The sequence below is a fragment of the Bison bison genome, unplaced genomic scaffold (assembly GCF_000754665.1).
Source record: "Bison bison bison isolate TAMUID 2011002044 unplaced genomic scaffold, Bison_UMD1.0 scf7180017864166, whole genome shotgun sequence".
Taxonomy (NCBI): domain Eukaryota; kingdom Metazoa; phylum Chordata; class Mammalia; order Artiodactyla; family Bovidae; genus Bison; species Bison bison.
The window spans coordinates 1,520,146-1,535,599 of NW_011494738.1; the positions used below are offsets into that span (position 1 = coordinate 1,520,146).

The 15,454-nt window shown below is 41.0% G+C and overlaps 1 protein-coding gene across 2 annotated transcripts in view; it reads right to left on the minus strand.

The window, feature by feature from the left end:
* Positions 1-15,454, minus strand: part of EML6 (echinoderm microtubule associated protein like 6) — a 278,316-nt gene that overhangs the window by 167,634 nt on the left and 95,228 nt on the right. For both annotated transcript variants that reach the window (XM_010841676.1, XM_010841678.1), the window contains exons 2-3: positions 11,648-11,807; positions 7,953-8,051 (exon numbers count right to left, since the gene is read on the minus strand). In XM_010841676.1, coding sequence (XP_010839978.1) covers positions 7,953-8,051; positions 11,648-11,807 — 259 coding nt within the window. The remainder of the gene's footprint in view (positions 1-7,952; positions 8,052-11,647; positions 11,808-15,454) is intronic.

Here is a 15,454-nt window from a genome sequence, read left to right on the forward strand (position 1 = left end):
GATGCAGGAGACAGGAGTTCGATCCCTGGGTCAGGAAGATCCCCTGGAGAAGGAAATGGCAACCCACTCCATTATTCCTGCCTGGGAAATCTCATGGACAGGGAAGCCAGGCAGGCTATAGTCCATGGGGTCACAAAAGAAAGTCAGACATGACTTAGTGACTAAACAATAGCAACAACAATCGTACCTCAGGAAACAAGAAAAATTTCAAACAAACAACTTAATCTTATAGCGAAAGCAAATAGAGAAAGAAGCACAAACAAATCCAAAGTTAGTAGAAGAAAAGTAATCATACAGATCAGAGCAAATAATTGAAATACAAAGAAAACAATATAAAAGATCAATAAAACTAAAAGCTGCTTCTTTGAAAACATAAACAAAATTCATAATCCATTAGCAGGACTCCCATCCAAGTACTAAACCAGTCCCAACCCTGCTTAGCTTCCAAGACCAGGTGAGATCAGTCAGGTTCAGGATGATATGGCCATAGACTAGCCAGGCTCATCAAGAAAAAAAGGGAGAAGGCTCAAATCAATAAAATTAGAAATGAAAAAGGAGAAGTTACAACGGACACCACAGAAACACAAGGGATCATAAGAAACTACTATAAGTAACTATATGCTGATAAAATGGACAATCTAGAAGAAATGGACAAATTCTTAGAAAAGTAAGCCTTCCAAGACTGAACCAGGAAGAAATAAAAAATATGAACAGACCAATCACAAGTACTGAAATTAAAACTGTGATTTAAGAACTTCCAATAAACAAAGAGGGAGACAGAGGATTAGATGGTTGGATAGCATTACCAACTCAATGGATATGAGTTTGAGCAAATTGCAGGAGATAGTGAAGGACAGGAAAGGCTGGCATGCTGCAGTCCATGGAGTTGCAAAGAGCTGGACATGACTTACTGATTAAAAAACAACAATAAACAAAAGTCCAGGAACACATGACTTCACAGGTGAATTCCAACAAACATTTAAAGAACTATCACCTATCCTTCTGAAATTCTTTCCAAAGGAAGAATTACTGCAGGAAGAATTCCTGCAGAGGAAGAAATACTCCCAAACTCATTCTATGAGGCCAGAATCACTTTGATACAAAAACCAGATAAAGATATCACACAAAAAGAAAATTACAGGCCAGTATCACTGATGAATTCCAGAAAAACACCTACTTTTGCTTCACTGACTATGCTAAAGCCTTTGGCTGTGCAGATCACAACAAACTGTGAAAAATTCTTAAAGAGACGAGACTACCAGACCATCTTAACTGTCTCCTGAGAAACCTGTATGCAGGTCAAGGGGCAACACTTAGAATCAGATACAGAACAACACATTGGTCAAAATTGGGAAAGGAGGACAACAAGGCTGTATATTGTCACCTGGCTTATTTAACTTGTATGCAGAGTACATCATGTGAAATGCTAGGCTGGATGAATCACAAGGTGGAATCAAGATTGTAGGGAGAGATATCAACAACTTTAGATATGCAGATGATACCACTTAACGGCAGAAATTGAAGAGGAACTAAACAGACACTTGATGAGGGTGAAAGAGGGGAATGAAAAAGCTGGTGTAAAACTCAACATTCGAAAAATGAAGGTCAGGGCATCCGGTCCCATCACTTCATGGCAAAAGGAAGGGGGAAAAGTGGAAGCAGTGACAGATTTTATTTTCTTGGGCTCCAAAAATCACCGTGGATGATGACCGCAGCCATGAAATGAAAAAACGCTTGCTTCTTGAAAAGAAAGCTATGACAAACCTTGACAGCATATTAAAAAGCAGAGATATTACTTTGCTGACAAAGGTCTATATAGTCAAAACTATGGTTTTTCCAGTAGTCATGAATGGATGTGAGAACTGGATCATAAAGAAGGCCGAGCACTAAAGAATTTATGTTTTCAAACTGTGCTGGAGAAAACTCTTGAGAGTTCCTTGGACAGCAAAGAGATCAAACCAATCAATCCTAAAGGAAATCAACCCTGAATATTCATTGGAAGGACTGATGCTGAAGCTGAAGCTCCAATACTTTGGCCACCTGATGTGTAGAGCCAACTCACTGGAAAAACCCTGATGCTGGGAAAGATGGAAGGCAAAAGAGGGGAGCAACAGAGGACGAGATGGTTGGATGGCATCACAGACTCAATGGACATGAGTTTGAGCAAACTCTGGGTGATAGTGAAGGACAAGGAAGCCTGGAGTGCTGCAATCCATGGGGATACAAAGAGTCAGACACGACTGAGTGACTGAACAACAACAAATCACTGAAGAACACAGATCCAAAAATCCTCAACAAAATACTAGCAAATTCAATCCAACAATACATTAAAAGGATCATACACACCACGATCAAGTGGGATTTATCCCAGTATGCTGCTGCTGCTGCTAAGTCACTTCAGTCATGTCCAACTCTATGCGACCCCATAGACGGCAGCCCACCAGGCTCCCCCGTCCCTGGGATTCTCCAGGCAAGAACACTGGAGTGGGTTGCCATTTCCTTCTCCAATGCATGAAAGTGAAAAGTGAAAGTGAAGTCGCTCAGTCGTGTCTGACTCTTGGCCCGCCCATGGACTGCAGCCTACCAGGCTCCTCCATCCACGGGATTTTCCAGGCAAGAGTACTGGAGTGGGGTGCCATTGCCTTCTCCACCCAGTATGCTAGGATTCTTCAACATTCACAAATCAGTGTGATACACCACATTAACAAACTGAAGATTATAAACTACATAATCATCTTAATAGATGAAGAAATAATTTTTTTACAAAATTCAACACCCATTTATGATAAAGAAAAAAGATAAACTCTCCATAAAGTAAGCACATGAGGGAACCTTCTTCAACATAATAAAGGCCATATATGACAAACCCATTGCTAACATCATTCTCGATGGTTTAAAACTGAACACATTTCCTCTAACATCAGGAACAAGACAAGAATGTCTACTCTTGCTAGTTTTATTCAACATAATTTTGGAAGTCCTCACCATGGCACTCAAAGAAAAATAAATAAAAGGAATCCAAATTGGAAAACAAAAAGTAAAACCACCAACAAAAAGTAAAACCACCATGTTTACAGATGACATGATACTGTATACAGAAAACCCTAAAGATGCTACAACCACTAGATCTCATCAATGAATTCAGTAAAGTTGCAGGATACAAAATTAATACATAGAAATATTTTCCTTTCCTATACACTAACAATGAAAGATCAGAAGGAGAAATTAAGGAAATAATCCTATTTACCATCCCATCAAAAAGAACAAAATACCTAGGAATAAACCTAGCTAATGGCAATCCACTCCAGTATTCTCGCCTGGAGAATCCCATGGACAGAGGGGCTGGCGGGCCGCAGTCTGTGGGGTCGCAAAGAGTCAGACACGGCTAAGTGATTAACACTAAGGAGGCAAAAGACCAGTACGCAAAAAACTGTAAGATGCTGATGAAAGAAATCAAAGTTGATACAGACAGATGGAAAGATAGAGCACATTCTTATATTAGAATAATCAATATTGTTAAAATGACTATATTACCCACGGTAATCTACAGATTCAATGCAATTTCTATTAAATTACCAATGGCACTTTTCACAGAATTAGAACAAAAAGACCCAAGATGGACGGGTCATGGTGGAGAGTTCTGACAAAATGTGGTCCACTGGAGAAGGGAATGGCAAACCACTTCAATACTCTTGCCTTCAGAACCCCATGAACAGTATGAAAAGGCAAAAAGATATGACACTGAAAGATGAACTCCCCAGGTTAGTAGGTGTCCAATATGCTACTGGAGAAGAGCGGAGAAATAGTTCCACAAAGAATGAAGATGCTGAGCCAAAGTGAAAACAACGCCCAGTTGTGGAAATAAAGTCTGATGCTGTAAAGAACAATATTGCATAGGAACCTGGAATGTTAGGTCCATGAATCAAGGTAAATTGGAAGTGGTCAAACAGGAGATGGCAAGAATGAACATCAACATTTTAGGAATCAGTGAACTAAAATGGACCAGAATGGGCAAATTTAATTCAGATGACCATTATATCTACTACTGTGGGCAAGAATCCCTTAGAAGAAATGTAGCCTCACAGTCAACAAAAGAGTTACTTGGGTGCATCTCAAAATGATCTCTGTGTGCTTTCAAGACAAACCATTCAATATCACAGTAATCCAAGACTATGCCCCAATGACTAATGCCAAAGAAGCTGAAGTTGAACGGTTCTGTGAAGACCTATAAGACCTTCTAGGACTAATACCAAAAAAAAGATGTTATTTTCATCATAGGTAACTGGAATGCAAAAGTAGGAAGTTAAGATATACCTGAGTAACAGGCAAGTTTGGCCTTGGAGCACACAATGAAGCAGGGCAAAGGCTAACAGAGTTTTCCCAACAGAACACGCTGGTCATAGCAAACACCCTCCTCCAACAACACAATAGACAACTCTACACATGGGCATCACCAGATGGTCAATACTGAAATCAGACTGATTATATTCTTTACAGCTGAAGATGGAGATGCTCTATACAGTCAGCAAAAACAAGACCGGGAGCTGACTGTGGCTCAGATCATGAATTCCTTAGTGCCAAATTCAGACTTAAACTGAAGAAAGTAGGGAAAACCACTAGGCCATTCAGGTATGACCTAAATCAAAGCCCTTATGATTATACTGTGGAAGTGATAAATAGATTCAAGGGATTAAATCTGACGGAGTGCCTGAAGAATTATGGATGGAGGTTTGTAACCCTGTACAGGAGGTGGTGATCAAGACCCTTCCCAAGAAAAAGAAATGCAAAAAGGCAGAATGGTTGTCTGAGGAGGCCTTACAAATAGTTGAGAAAAGAAAAGAAGGCAAAGGAGAAAAGGAAAGATATACACACCTGAATGCATAGTTCCAAAGAATAGTAAGAAAAGATAATACAGCCTGCCTAATGATCAATGCAAAGAAATAGAGGAAAACAGTAGAATGGGAAAGACTAGAGATCTCTTTAAGAAAATTAGAGATACCAAGGGAACATTTCATGCAAAGATGGGCACAATAAAGCACAAAAATGGCATGGACCTAACAGAAGCAGAAAACATTAAGAAGAGGTGGCAAGAATACACAGAAGAATTATACAAAAAAGATCTTCATGACCCATGTTAACTCAATGGTGTGATCACTCGCCTAGAGCCAGACATCCTGGAGGGCCTTAGGAAACATTACTATGAACAAAGCTAGTGGAGGTGATGGAATTCAAGCTGAGCTATTAAGGATGATGCTGTTAAAGTATTGCACCCAACATCTCAGCAAATTTGGAAAACTCAGCAGTGGTCACAGGACTGGAAAAGGTCAGTTTTCATTCCAATCCCAAAGAAAGGCCATTCCAAAGAATGTTCAAACTACTGCACAATTGTACTCATCTCACATGCTAGCAAAGTAATGCTCAAAATTCTCCAAGCTAGGCTTCAACAGTACGTGAACCAAGAACTTCCAGATGTTCAAGCTGGATTAAAGGCACTGGAACCAGAGACCAAATTGCCAATATACACTGGATCACAGAAAAAGCTAGAGAATTCCAGAAAAACATCTATTTCTGCTTTATTGACTACATTAAAGCCTTTGACTGTGTGGATCACAACAAACTATGGAAAATTCTTAAAGAGATGGGAAAACCAGACCACCTTACCTGCCTCCTGAGAAACCTGTATGCAGGTCAAGAAGAAACAGTTATAACCAGATATGGAACAACAGACTGGTTCAAAATTGGGAAAGTAGTACATCAGGGCTGTATATTGTCACCCTGCTTATTTATCTTATATGCAGAGTACATCATGTGACATGTCGGGATGGATGAAGCACAAGCTGGAATCAAGATTGCAGGGAGAAATATCAATAACCTCAGATATGCAGATGACACCACCCTTATTGCAGAAAACAAAGAGAAACTAAAGAGCCTCTTAATGAAAGTGAAAGAGGAGAGTGAAAAAGTTGGCTTAAAACTCCACATTCAAAAAACGAAGATCATGGCATCCGGCCCCATCACTTGATGGCAAAAAACATGGGAAACAATGGAAACGGTGAAAGACTTTATTTTCTTGGGTTCTAAAATCACTGCAGGTGGTAAATGCAACCATGAAATTAAAATATGCTTGCTCCCTGGAAGAAAAGCTATGACCAACCTAGACAGCATATTAAAAAGTAGAGGCATTACTTGGCCAACAGAAGTCCATCTAGTCAAAGCTATGGTTTTTCCAGTAGTCATGTATGAATGTGAGAGTTGGACCATAAGGAAAGCTGAGTACCAAAGAATTAATGCTTTTGAACTGTGGTTAGAGAAGACTCTTGAGAATCCCTTGCACTGCAAGGAGATCAAATCAGTCAATCAATCCTAAAGGAAATCAGTCCTGAATATTCACTGGAAGGGCTGATGCTGAAGCTGAAGATCCAATACTTTGGCCCCCTGATGCCAAGAGCTGACTCATTAGAAAAGACCCTGATTCGGGGAAAGATTTAAGGCAGGAGAAGAGGATGACAGAAGATGAGATAGTTGGATGGCAGTACCGACTCGAAGGACATGAGTTTGAGCAAGCTCAAACTTCCCTGGTGATGGACAAGGAAGCCTGGCATGCTGAAGTCCCGGGGGTTGCAAAGAGTCTGACAGGACTGAGGGACTGAACTGAGAGCAAAAGGAATTTTTAACGTGTGTGTGTTAGTCACTCAATCGTGTTTGACTCTTTGCAACCCTGTGGACTCAAGCCCACCAGACTCCTCTGTCCATGGGATTCTCCAGGCAAGAATACTGGAGTGGGTTGCCATTCCTTTCTCTCCAGGGGATCTTCCCAAACCAGGGATCGAATCCAGGTCTCCTGCATTGCAGGCAGATTCTTTACCATCTGAGCTATCAGGGAAGCTCATAATTTTGGGGTGCCCTTAAAAGGACAATTCTCCCTAGATGAGTATACCATTCATATAAAGAAATCTTTTAGTGCTCATACCAAGCAAGAGGCAGTGAATTTAATATTTAATTAGGGCCTCATTTTGCATGGGATTATATTTTGCAGGGGCTTCGCAGGCGGTCCTAGTGGTAAAGAATCCGCTTGCCAATGCAGGTAGATGTAAGAGATGTGGGTCCAACCCCTGGGTGGGGAAAATCTCTCTGGAGGAGGGCATGGCAACCCACTCCAGTATTCTTGTCTAGAGAATCCCATGGACAGAGGAGCCTGGTGGGCTATGGTCCATAGAGTTGCAAAGAGTTGGACACACTGCAGTGTTTTAGCATGCATGCATATTTTGCAGAAATATAGAAAAACTAGGAATCAACGTAAGACAGTCATACAGATTCATTTTCTAAAATTAGAAAATCAAGATGATAAAGTAGTGAAATTATTTTAATTATTCTAGACAACTAGAGAAATAGATTTCCAACTAATGTACATGCCTGCTTCCTATCCCATCTTTCCAGCTATGCCTACATAGAATTATCATCTGTGATCACAATGACTTCAACATGAATGGTAAGGAGACCACAGTTAAATTCCAGGCTCTCAAATATAACAGAATCACACAGTTGTCATCACATTCATTTGAAATTCAAACATATATATTGGTAAACATATCTTTGAGAATATTACTTTCTAACAACTATTTCCATTTCTAGATGAATGCATTGAAATGGTACATACAGTTTCAAATTCAATTCTATTTTTATTTTACAAAGCTAAATGTCAGTATCAAAAATTTATTTTACAAAGGAACAGCAGTAACAATTTAAAGTATCTGATCACCAAAAGAGATCATGCCAACATAGCTACTAATCATAAATTAATTTTCTTAATCAGTAAGTTTTTAAGTTGAATATGGAAGGAAAATCTACATGTGGCAAATTTACTTTAAAAACAATTACAACTTTGAGAGCTACATCACAGTTCCCCCACAGTAATGAAACCTGCATGGTTTGATCCAACAAGGTCTTCTTACCCGGTCAGAGTGGCCGGTGGCTGAGGCCAGAAGTTTTCCTTTTCTCCAGTCCCAAATGCAGACTGTGTTTTTGGCATCCAATCCCACAGAGGCTAAACGCTAAGAATAAGAACAAAAATTTAACTCCAGAAAATGATGGGAAGATTTCCTATTATCCATGCTGTCTTTCAATAAATAGTTCTTATTGCCTACTGTGGGCCAGGTATTGAATCTCTTATGAAAAAAAAAATGATTTCTCAAAACTAAAGATATCAAAGTAGATACTTTTCTATTAGCATATAATAAAATTTCAGTGACTTAAAACCTGCAACTAATTTAACATAATAACAAACATAACAAACATGCAAAATCTCATGAAGTCTCTGATTCATCAGTGGAAATCATAACTAGTGGAAATCAGAACTAGAAGGAGCGGCTTAAATTTTTTTAATTGGCTTTAAGAGTCTAATATGGTTTTAAGAGAGTCTAGGATTCTTAAGTTGAAAAGCCTCACCAAACAGTTAAAATGAATGGGTTTGACAAACACATGGAGAATAAATCCCATTAATATTATCTTCATTCTTAAGTTTCATAATTTCACGGACATTTGAAGTGACTAGAGAAGGATACATAAGTTTAGTAAAAGTAACCTGATACTTCATCTCCAAAACTAAATTATTTGGATTCAGATCAGAAACTTGTCCTGGAAGGGAAAAGAAATCCAAAACCTGTGTGTATACAAAATCAATAGTGTCGAAACATGTATTAGGGACACCAAAACTGGAGCTTCTAGTAGAATAGCACTCGAAAAAAAAAACAGCACTATGTAACAGAGAGAGGTCTGGGCTGGGAGTAAGCAGATTTGGCTTCTCTTTTGACTTTGTGATTAGCCAGACACAGACATTAGAAAGTTAACTAAACTCCTTAAATTTCTGTTTTTCAACTGTAAAATGAGTGCAAAGTATTTGTTTCTGTCTACAAAATAGTGTTGTATGGACTGCAAAATAATGTAAATCAAAGGTTTTTAAGACATCACTACCAAATGTAAGAGTAGGTGAGCTTACGTATTTCACTAAGTATGTGTGTATGTGCATATTCAAGCAATGATAGACAGCCATATGTGGCTAAATGTATACATGTGTTGTTATGCAGAAATTATTCAGGTTTCTTCACTAAAGGCGACTTCCATTAGGAATATTTAGGATTAAAAAAATATATAGCTGGAGGGTCTAAAACGGATTCTTAATGAAAGCAGATCTTTGCTGTAATTTTCAATTGAGAGTTCCAGCAATAGAAATGATTCTAGTACATGGTTGCATTTTTATCTATACATGAAAATTTGGAGTGGGTGGATTCCATTCAGCTTATTTTTTCTTTTCTCTTTACTTAAATAGAAAATTAGTTAACATAAACATGGGCCCTAACGTAAAACCCACATGAGAAATGTGAAAAAGATTGAGAAAAAGCCAAAAGAAATCTATTCTGTTCATTTGCAGTGACAGGCCCTATTACTCGAAAAGCATTTCTATTGCCTTTTGTTGCTTGTAAGGTGACAGGCCATTTGTCACTTTCTAAACATCACTCAATTTTAGTGAACTCTGTCCAGGGAAAAAGGTAGATCTGAAGTCATAGGCATCAACAAGCCATGAAATCCATCACAGCAAACAAATAGGAGGGCGTTTTTCTCAGCTGACAGTTATGAAAGTATCACGCAGTCCACCCCTACCTGAACCTCCAAAATGGAACCTAAAAAATAACAAGGATTCGAACACAAAATAACATGAACAAAAAGCTAAAAGTTACAGCTGGATCTCCCTCTGCTGCATGACCTTTTCCTTGTGTGCTTCAGAACAAATTTTGATAAAGAGTGTTTGTTAGAAAAACAAAATCAGATTAGAGAATGTGCATGTGAGTTCACATCTAAGCATTCATCTCCACTTGCATATGCATTCTGACACATTCAACCTAATCAGGAAGTCAGCAACTGCAAGCCTGAATACATGTCACTATCTAGCTATTTCTCTTAAGACCTGGATATAATGGAACTTACGCATTATCTTGATTCAATTATGAGATTACAGAGTAGTTAAAAACATACACCAAGGGGTCTACATGTGTACTGAACTGAACGAAATGATCACTACCCAAACCAGGTCCAAGTCCTATAATCTACTGAACTGCCTGCAAACTCTCAGTTTGGTCAATTTTCTATAAGTAATTTCACAGGTCTTTCTACATTATGAGCAATCAGTCGTGTCTAACTCTTTGCAACCCCACAGACTGTAGCCCACCAGGCTCCTCTGTCCATGGAATTTTCCAGGCAAGAATATTGGAGTGGGTTGCCCTTTCCTTCTCCAGGGGATCTTCCTGACCCAGGGATCAAACCCACGTCTCTTGCGTCTCCTGCACTGCAGGCGGTTTCTTTACCACCGTGCCACCTTGGAAACCCAATATGAACTTAAGAGAAGTACCTCTGAAATTTACCAAAAAAAAAGATTGAAGGAATTAACTGGCATAAATACAAAGGGTGGAAGGGACAGAGGAAGGGTGTCTTAGGAACATGGAGAAGGCTAGAAGAAAAGGCAAGGTTTTAGTGAGGAGGTAAATGCAGGGAGAGCCAGGAATGAGGTCTCTGTATTTCCAGTCCCTTCTCTGTAACATGTTTTTTTAAATTGAGATATATCTATTTTTTAAATTGAGATGTATCTATTAATACATGAAGAAATCTTTTCTATGAAGTGTTGCTGAAGTCCAAGGAAAGAGAGTCACTTTGTTGGAAGGGGAGACTGGGAAGGCTTCCTGAAGACCTATGAAGGGTCCTGGAAGTATGAGTCACTATAAAGGGCAAGGAGTGTGAGCAGGCACTGAAGGTGGAGAGGGCAGCATGAGAAAGGGTCTGCAGGTGCCCCAGTGTCTGGTCTCATAGAGGAATCTCACTGACGTGTCCAGCTTGACTGCAGGGGAACAGTGAAGACAAGGACAGAAAAGCTGATTAGCAGCGAATGCCCAGCCACAAGGTATGGACTTCAGTCAGGGGGTACTCCAAACTTTTCTTGTTTTTAAATAATATTCTGACACTTTTTCAGTTGGTGGAATGCATTAGCAAGAAATTGACTGTGTGGAGCAGACTAGTTAAGAGATGACTGGTGGCAGGGAGAATGGGAAGAAGAGAATGAATGTCAGAGTCACTGTAAAGAAACTAATAAATACACATGATCAGTGACTGCTTGAATCAGAGGCAGTGGATAGGGAAGCGGAGTTAGAAGTCACCTCAAGGTTAAAGAGTCAGGGAGAATCTTGTCAGTGAATATCAGGAGGTGATGCTATTTTCTGAAATAAGGGGAACCAAGGAGATGCTCAGGGCTGGAGGTCTGTGAAAAAGGTTTGGTCCAACCCTCGTTCCAAACAGGAAGTTAACAATGGAAGATAAAGTACAATCATTGAGTCACTATGAACCTAATCAACATGAGTTCACTTTCTGGAGGCATTTTTAACCAAATGGTGAGACTGGGGGAACCAAAACTGGATCCTATCCAGAGGTGGGTGTCAGTGGCATGAGCATAGAAAAGAACCAAACAGGTGAGGATTCTAGGAGGCTGACAAGGGAAGACAGGGAGGGCTGATAGGCTTTCAGAGCCTATAGGCTATGTTCATTATAATTCTAGGTGACTTGTGCGAGGTCATTATGAAAAAAGAAAATGGAAAAAGATACATACCTGTCCATCCGAGTCGAAAGTCAGGCAGGCAACTCCATGTGTGTGGACATCTTTAAGAATAGACACAGTTTGGACATTATAGGAATCCCATATACATATATATGGCTCCTTCCCAACTTGGCCAGTCGCAACGAGAGTTTTATCTGGATGTAAGGCAAGGCTGAAACAGAAAAAGGCCTCTTTCACATCATCCTGTTGAACAAAGCTAAAAAAAAATTGATTATCTTTGATCCACATTTCTAATTTTAATCTAACAAGATAATCCAAAACCCAAAGAAATTATTTAGCTGATTGGTCTAATAGAAATGTTTAACTTTGGTGAAGAGAGGCTTAGCACAGTTTAGCTATCATTTCGTCAGACTTTACCCACTTGGTAAACTTGAAAATCAGACAACTGTTATAATTCTATGATTAGAAAACCGCCTATATTCTATAATTGCCTTATGTTATGATATTTACTTACTGGTTTTGAAAATATTACTCAGCTTTCAAGTTCTTTTGACTTTAAATTGAAAAAAAAAATGCTGTTGCCAGGAGAAAGTGCACTTCACAGAATTAATTAAATCTGCTTGCAGAAGCTCTGGGTACCATCCTTATTAGGATTTCAAAGCATGGAGGGGGTATCAGAGTCAAGTGCTGTTTCTGTATCTGCTGCCATAGATTATGTATTTTAAATGAAAATCTCTATTTTACATAAATCACCGTGACACCAACAGAACCGCAAATTACCCTGCCTATGGTTTGTATAGAATTTTTCTTACATCTGTAGTCCAATCAAAATAAAACTTTGTCAAATGCCAACTGGAATTTCAAGGACTCTGTAGTAGTCAAGAAGGAGAAATGTGATCATTATTATGCCTGGATGAGAAATCAGTCTAATGTTTCAAATTTGTTGTGCAAAGAGATTGTGCCTTTCTAAAGATATGTGTTGGTAATTTAAAAAGAGAGAGAGACCTATAAAAAAAGCAAGCAGATGACTGTTTACACAATAAGCAAAGGTAGAATTATTTTTCTTTTCAGTTTCAACATCTGTCTACACAACTAACACAACTAGATGTTTTTTTCCCTGTTCACCTTTCAGCTTGACTTTTGTAAGAATATATGCTCTGAAATTGACACCTTGATTTGCACATTGGCTGCCCCTCACTACCTGTAGTTCCTTGGACATACTACTTGATCTCTTTTGTCCTTGGGTTCCTCATCTATAAAATGGAGGTAATATATGAAAACTGATGATACAATGAACTTAGCATAGAGTAAACATGCAATACAAGTTTTATTATCATCATTATTTGTGAAACTGGTAAGGGAAAGATACAACCAACATACAGGTGGTGCTCCTTTCAGAAAACCATCTACTTCCTGAGTCTTTCTTTGCTCCATGTGTAGCACACCCCCACCCCCACTTCTGTAGCCACCCAGCCCTATAGCCTGTTCGGGGGTCTCTCACCCGACTGTGCTCATCTTGTGGGTCTCCCTGCACACCTAGCACCAGCTTTTGCACAGGACCCCGAGTGCTGGCTCCTCTTCCTTACCGTCGGCCCTCCCAGGGCCCTTGGACCCTGGTGCTCGGGTGCAGCTGGTCTTCTCAGGAACTTCCAATGTCCCTATCCACAGGTCTTGGTCCCCCGACTGCCTCCTTAGCTGCCTTCCAATGCTCCATTTGCCCTCTCCTGACAAGACTGGATGCTCGACGAGTTTTTGTTTTTTCTTGTTAGGCAAAGAGGGTAGAGTTGGAGCTGCTCTGAGGATGAGTTTTGTGGCTTCAGCTGTGGTGTGGGGAGTGAGTGCAGGTCCAGACGGAGGGGCAGGAAGAGGGTGAGCTGGGAGCACTGACCATCAGGGGCATCTCAGAAGAATCAAGCCAAGGCGTTTCTGCAACCACCACCCTTCCCAGAAGCACCCAGCCCCATCTCATGGTCTCACGGAATCTTGGGAGAACTGCAGAGGCAGAGGTGATGGGGATGAGAAAAACCTGGGTGCTCCTAAAGCCAGCAAGGACACTCCAACCAGAAAGGAGTCTGGATCACACTGCCCATCAAGCAAATCTCTATCAGCCTCACCTGCCCTCCCCTCCCCCAACCCTGACGCCGAGTCACAGTACAGGGCACTCCCCCCAGGGGGCTGGCCGGGTGTTGGGGACCAGGCTCTGACCCAAAGGCTGTGCATGGCTGATGCTGCTTGAGTTCAGAACCTGGGAGTGAAACGCACACAGGCCAGCTGAAAGTCTATCACCTCTCAGGAGGAAGGACCCTGAAAGATGGGTCCAATCCCATCTTGGGCTGCAACAACCCTAATGCACCATCTCAGGGCATGTCCTGGGGGCCTGTTGTTCCCCCTAGCAGGAACAAGGTGTCTGGCATTCATCCTGGGAGACTGTGACTGCCTCTTCCTCAAGCCTTTCCCCTGAAACACCCCTCAGGGCACTGCTCTCCTTTCCCACCTGGCCCACCAGCTAGCACCCAGCAGTGGGGGAGTGGGCCACTCCAGGCAGGACCTTCATCATGAACTGTGCTCCTCTTGTGAACTCTGTCAGGGAGCTCATGGGCCTGAGCTGAGCCTGGTCTGGGTGGGGGAGGGTGGGGTTCCCAGGAAGACAAACAAGCTGCAGGTGACTTCGCGGCTTTAGCCGTGGTGGGAGTGAACGTAGGACCTGATGGAGGGGCAGAGAGAAGAGGATACGTGGGGATGGGAAACACCTGGATGCCCCAGGTCTGAGTTGGCCATCTTAGTGCTTGCTGGAAAATATCTCCAGGGACAGTTATAAGGAATAACATAAAAATAAAACACATGTTAAAGCGTAGCCTTTTCACAGTCAGTTCAGCCACTCAGTCGTGTCTTACTCTTTGTGACCCCATGGACTGCAGCACGCCAGGCCTCCCTGTCCATCACCAACTCCCAGAGCTTACTCAAACTCATGTCCATTGAGTCGGTGATGCCATCCAACCATCTCGTCCTCTGTCGTCCCCTTCTCCTCCTGCCTTCAATCTTTCCCAGCATCAGGGTCTTTTCAAATGAGTCAGCTCTTCACATCAGGTGGCCAAAGTATTGGAATTTCAGCTTCAGCATCAGTCCTTCCAATGAATATTCAGGACTGATTTCCTTTAGAATAGACTGGTTGGATCTCCTTGCAGTCCAAAGGACTCTCAAGAGTGTTCTCCAACACCACAGTTCAAAAGCATCAATTCTTCAGTGCTCGGCTTTCTTTATGGTCCAACTCTCACATCCATGACTTCTGGAAAAACCATAGCTTTGACTAGACGGACCTTTGTTGGCAAAGTAATATCTCTGCTTTTTAATACACAGTCTAGGTTTATCATAGCTTTTCCTCCAAAGGGCAAGGGTTTTTAAATTTCATGGCTGCAGTCACCATCTGCAGTGATTTTGGAGCTGAAGAAAATAAAATCTGTCACTGTTTCCACTTTTTTCCCTTCTATTTTCCTTGAGGTGATGGGACTGGATGCCACGATCTTGTCTTTTTGAATTTTGTGTTTTAGGCTAGCTTTTTCACTCTCTTCTTCACACTCTCATCAAGAGGCTCTCTAGTTCCTCTTCACTTTCTGCTATTGGAGTAGTATCATCTGCATATCTGAGGTTGTTGATATCTCTCCCAGCAATCTTGATCTCGCTTGTGATTCTTCCAGCCTGGTATTTAGCATGATGTATGCTGCATAGAAGTTAAATCCTTGTCGCACTCCTTTCCCAATTTTGAACTAGCCCACTCTTCCATGTCTGGTTCTAACTGTTGCTTCTTGGCCTGCTTACAGGTTTCTCAGGATGCAAGTAAGGTGGTCTGGTATTTCCATC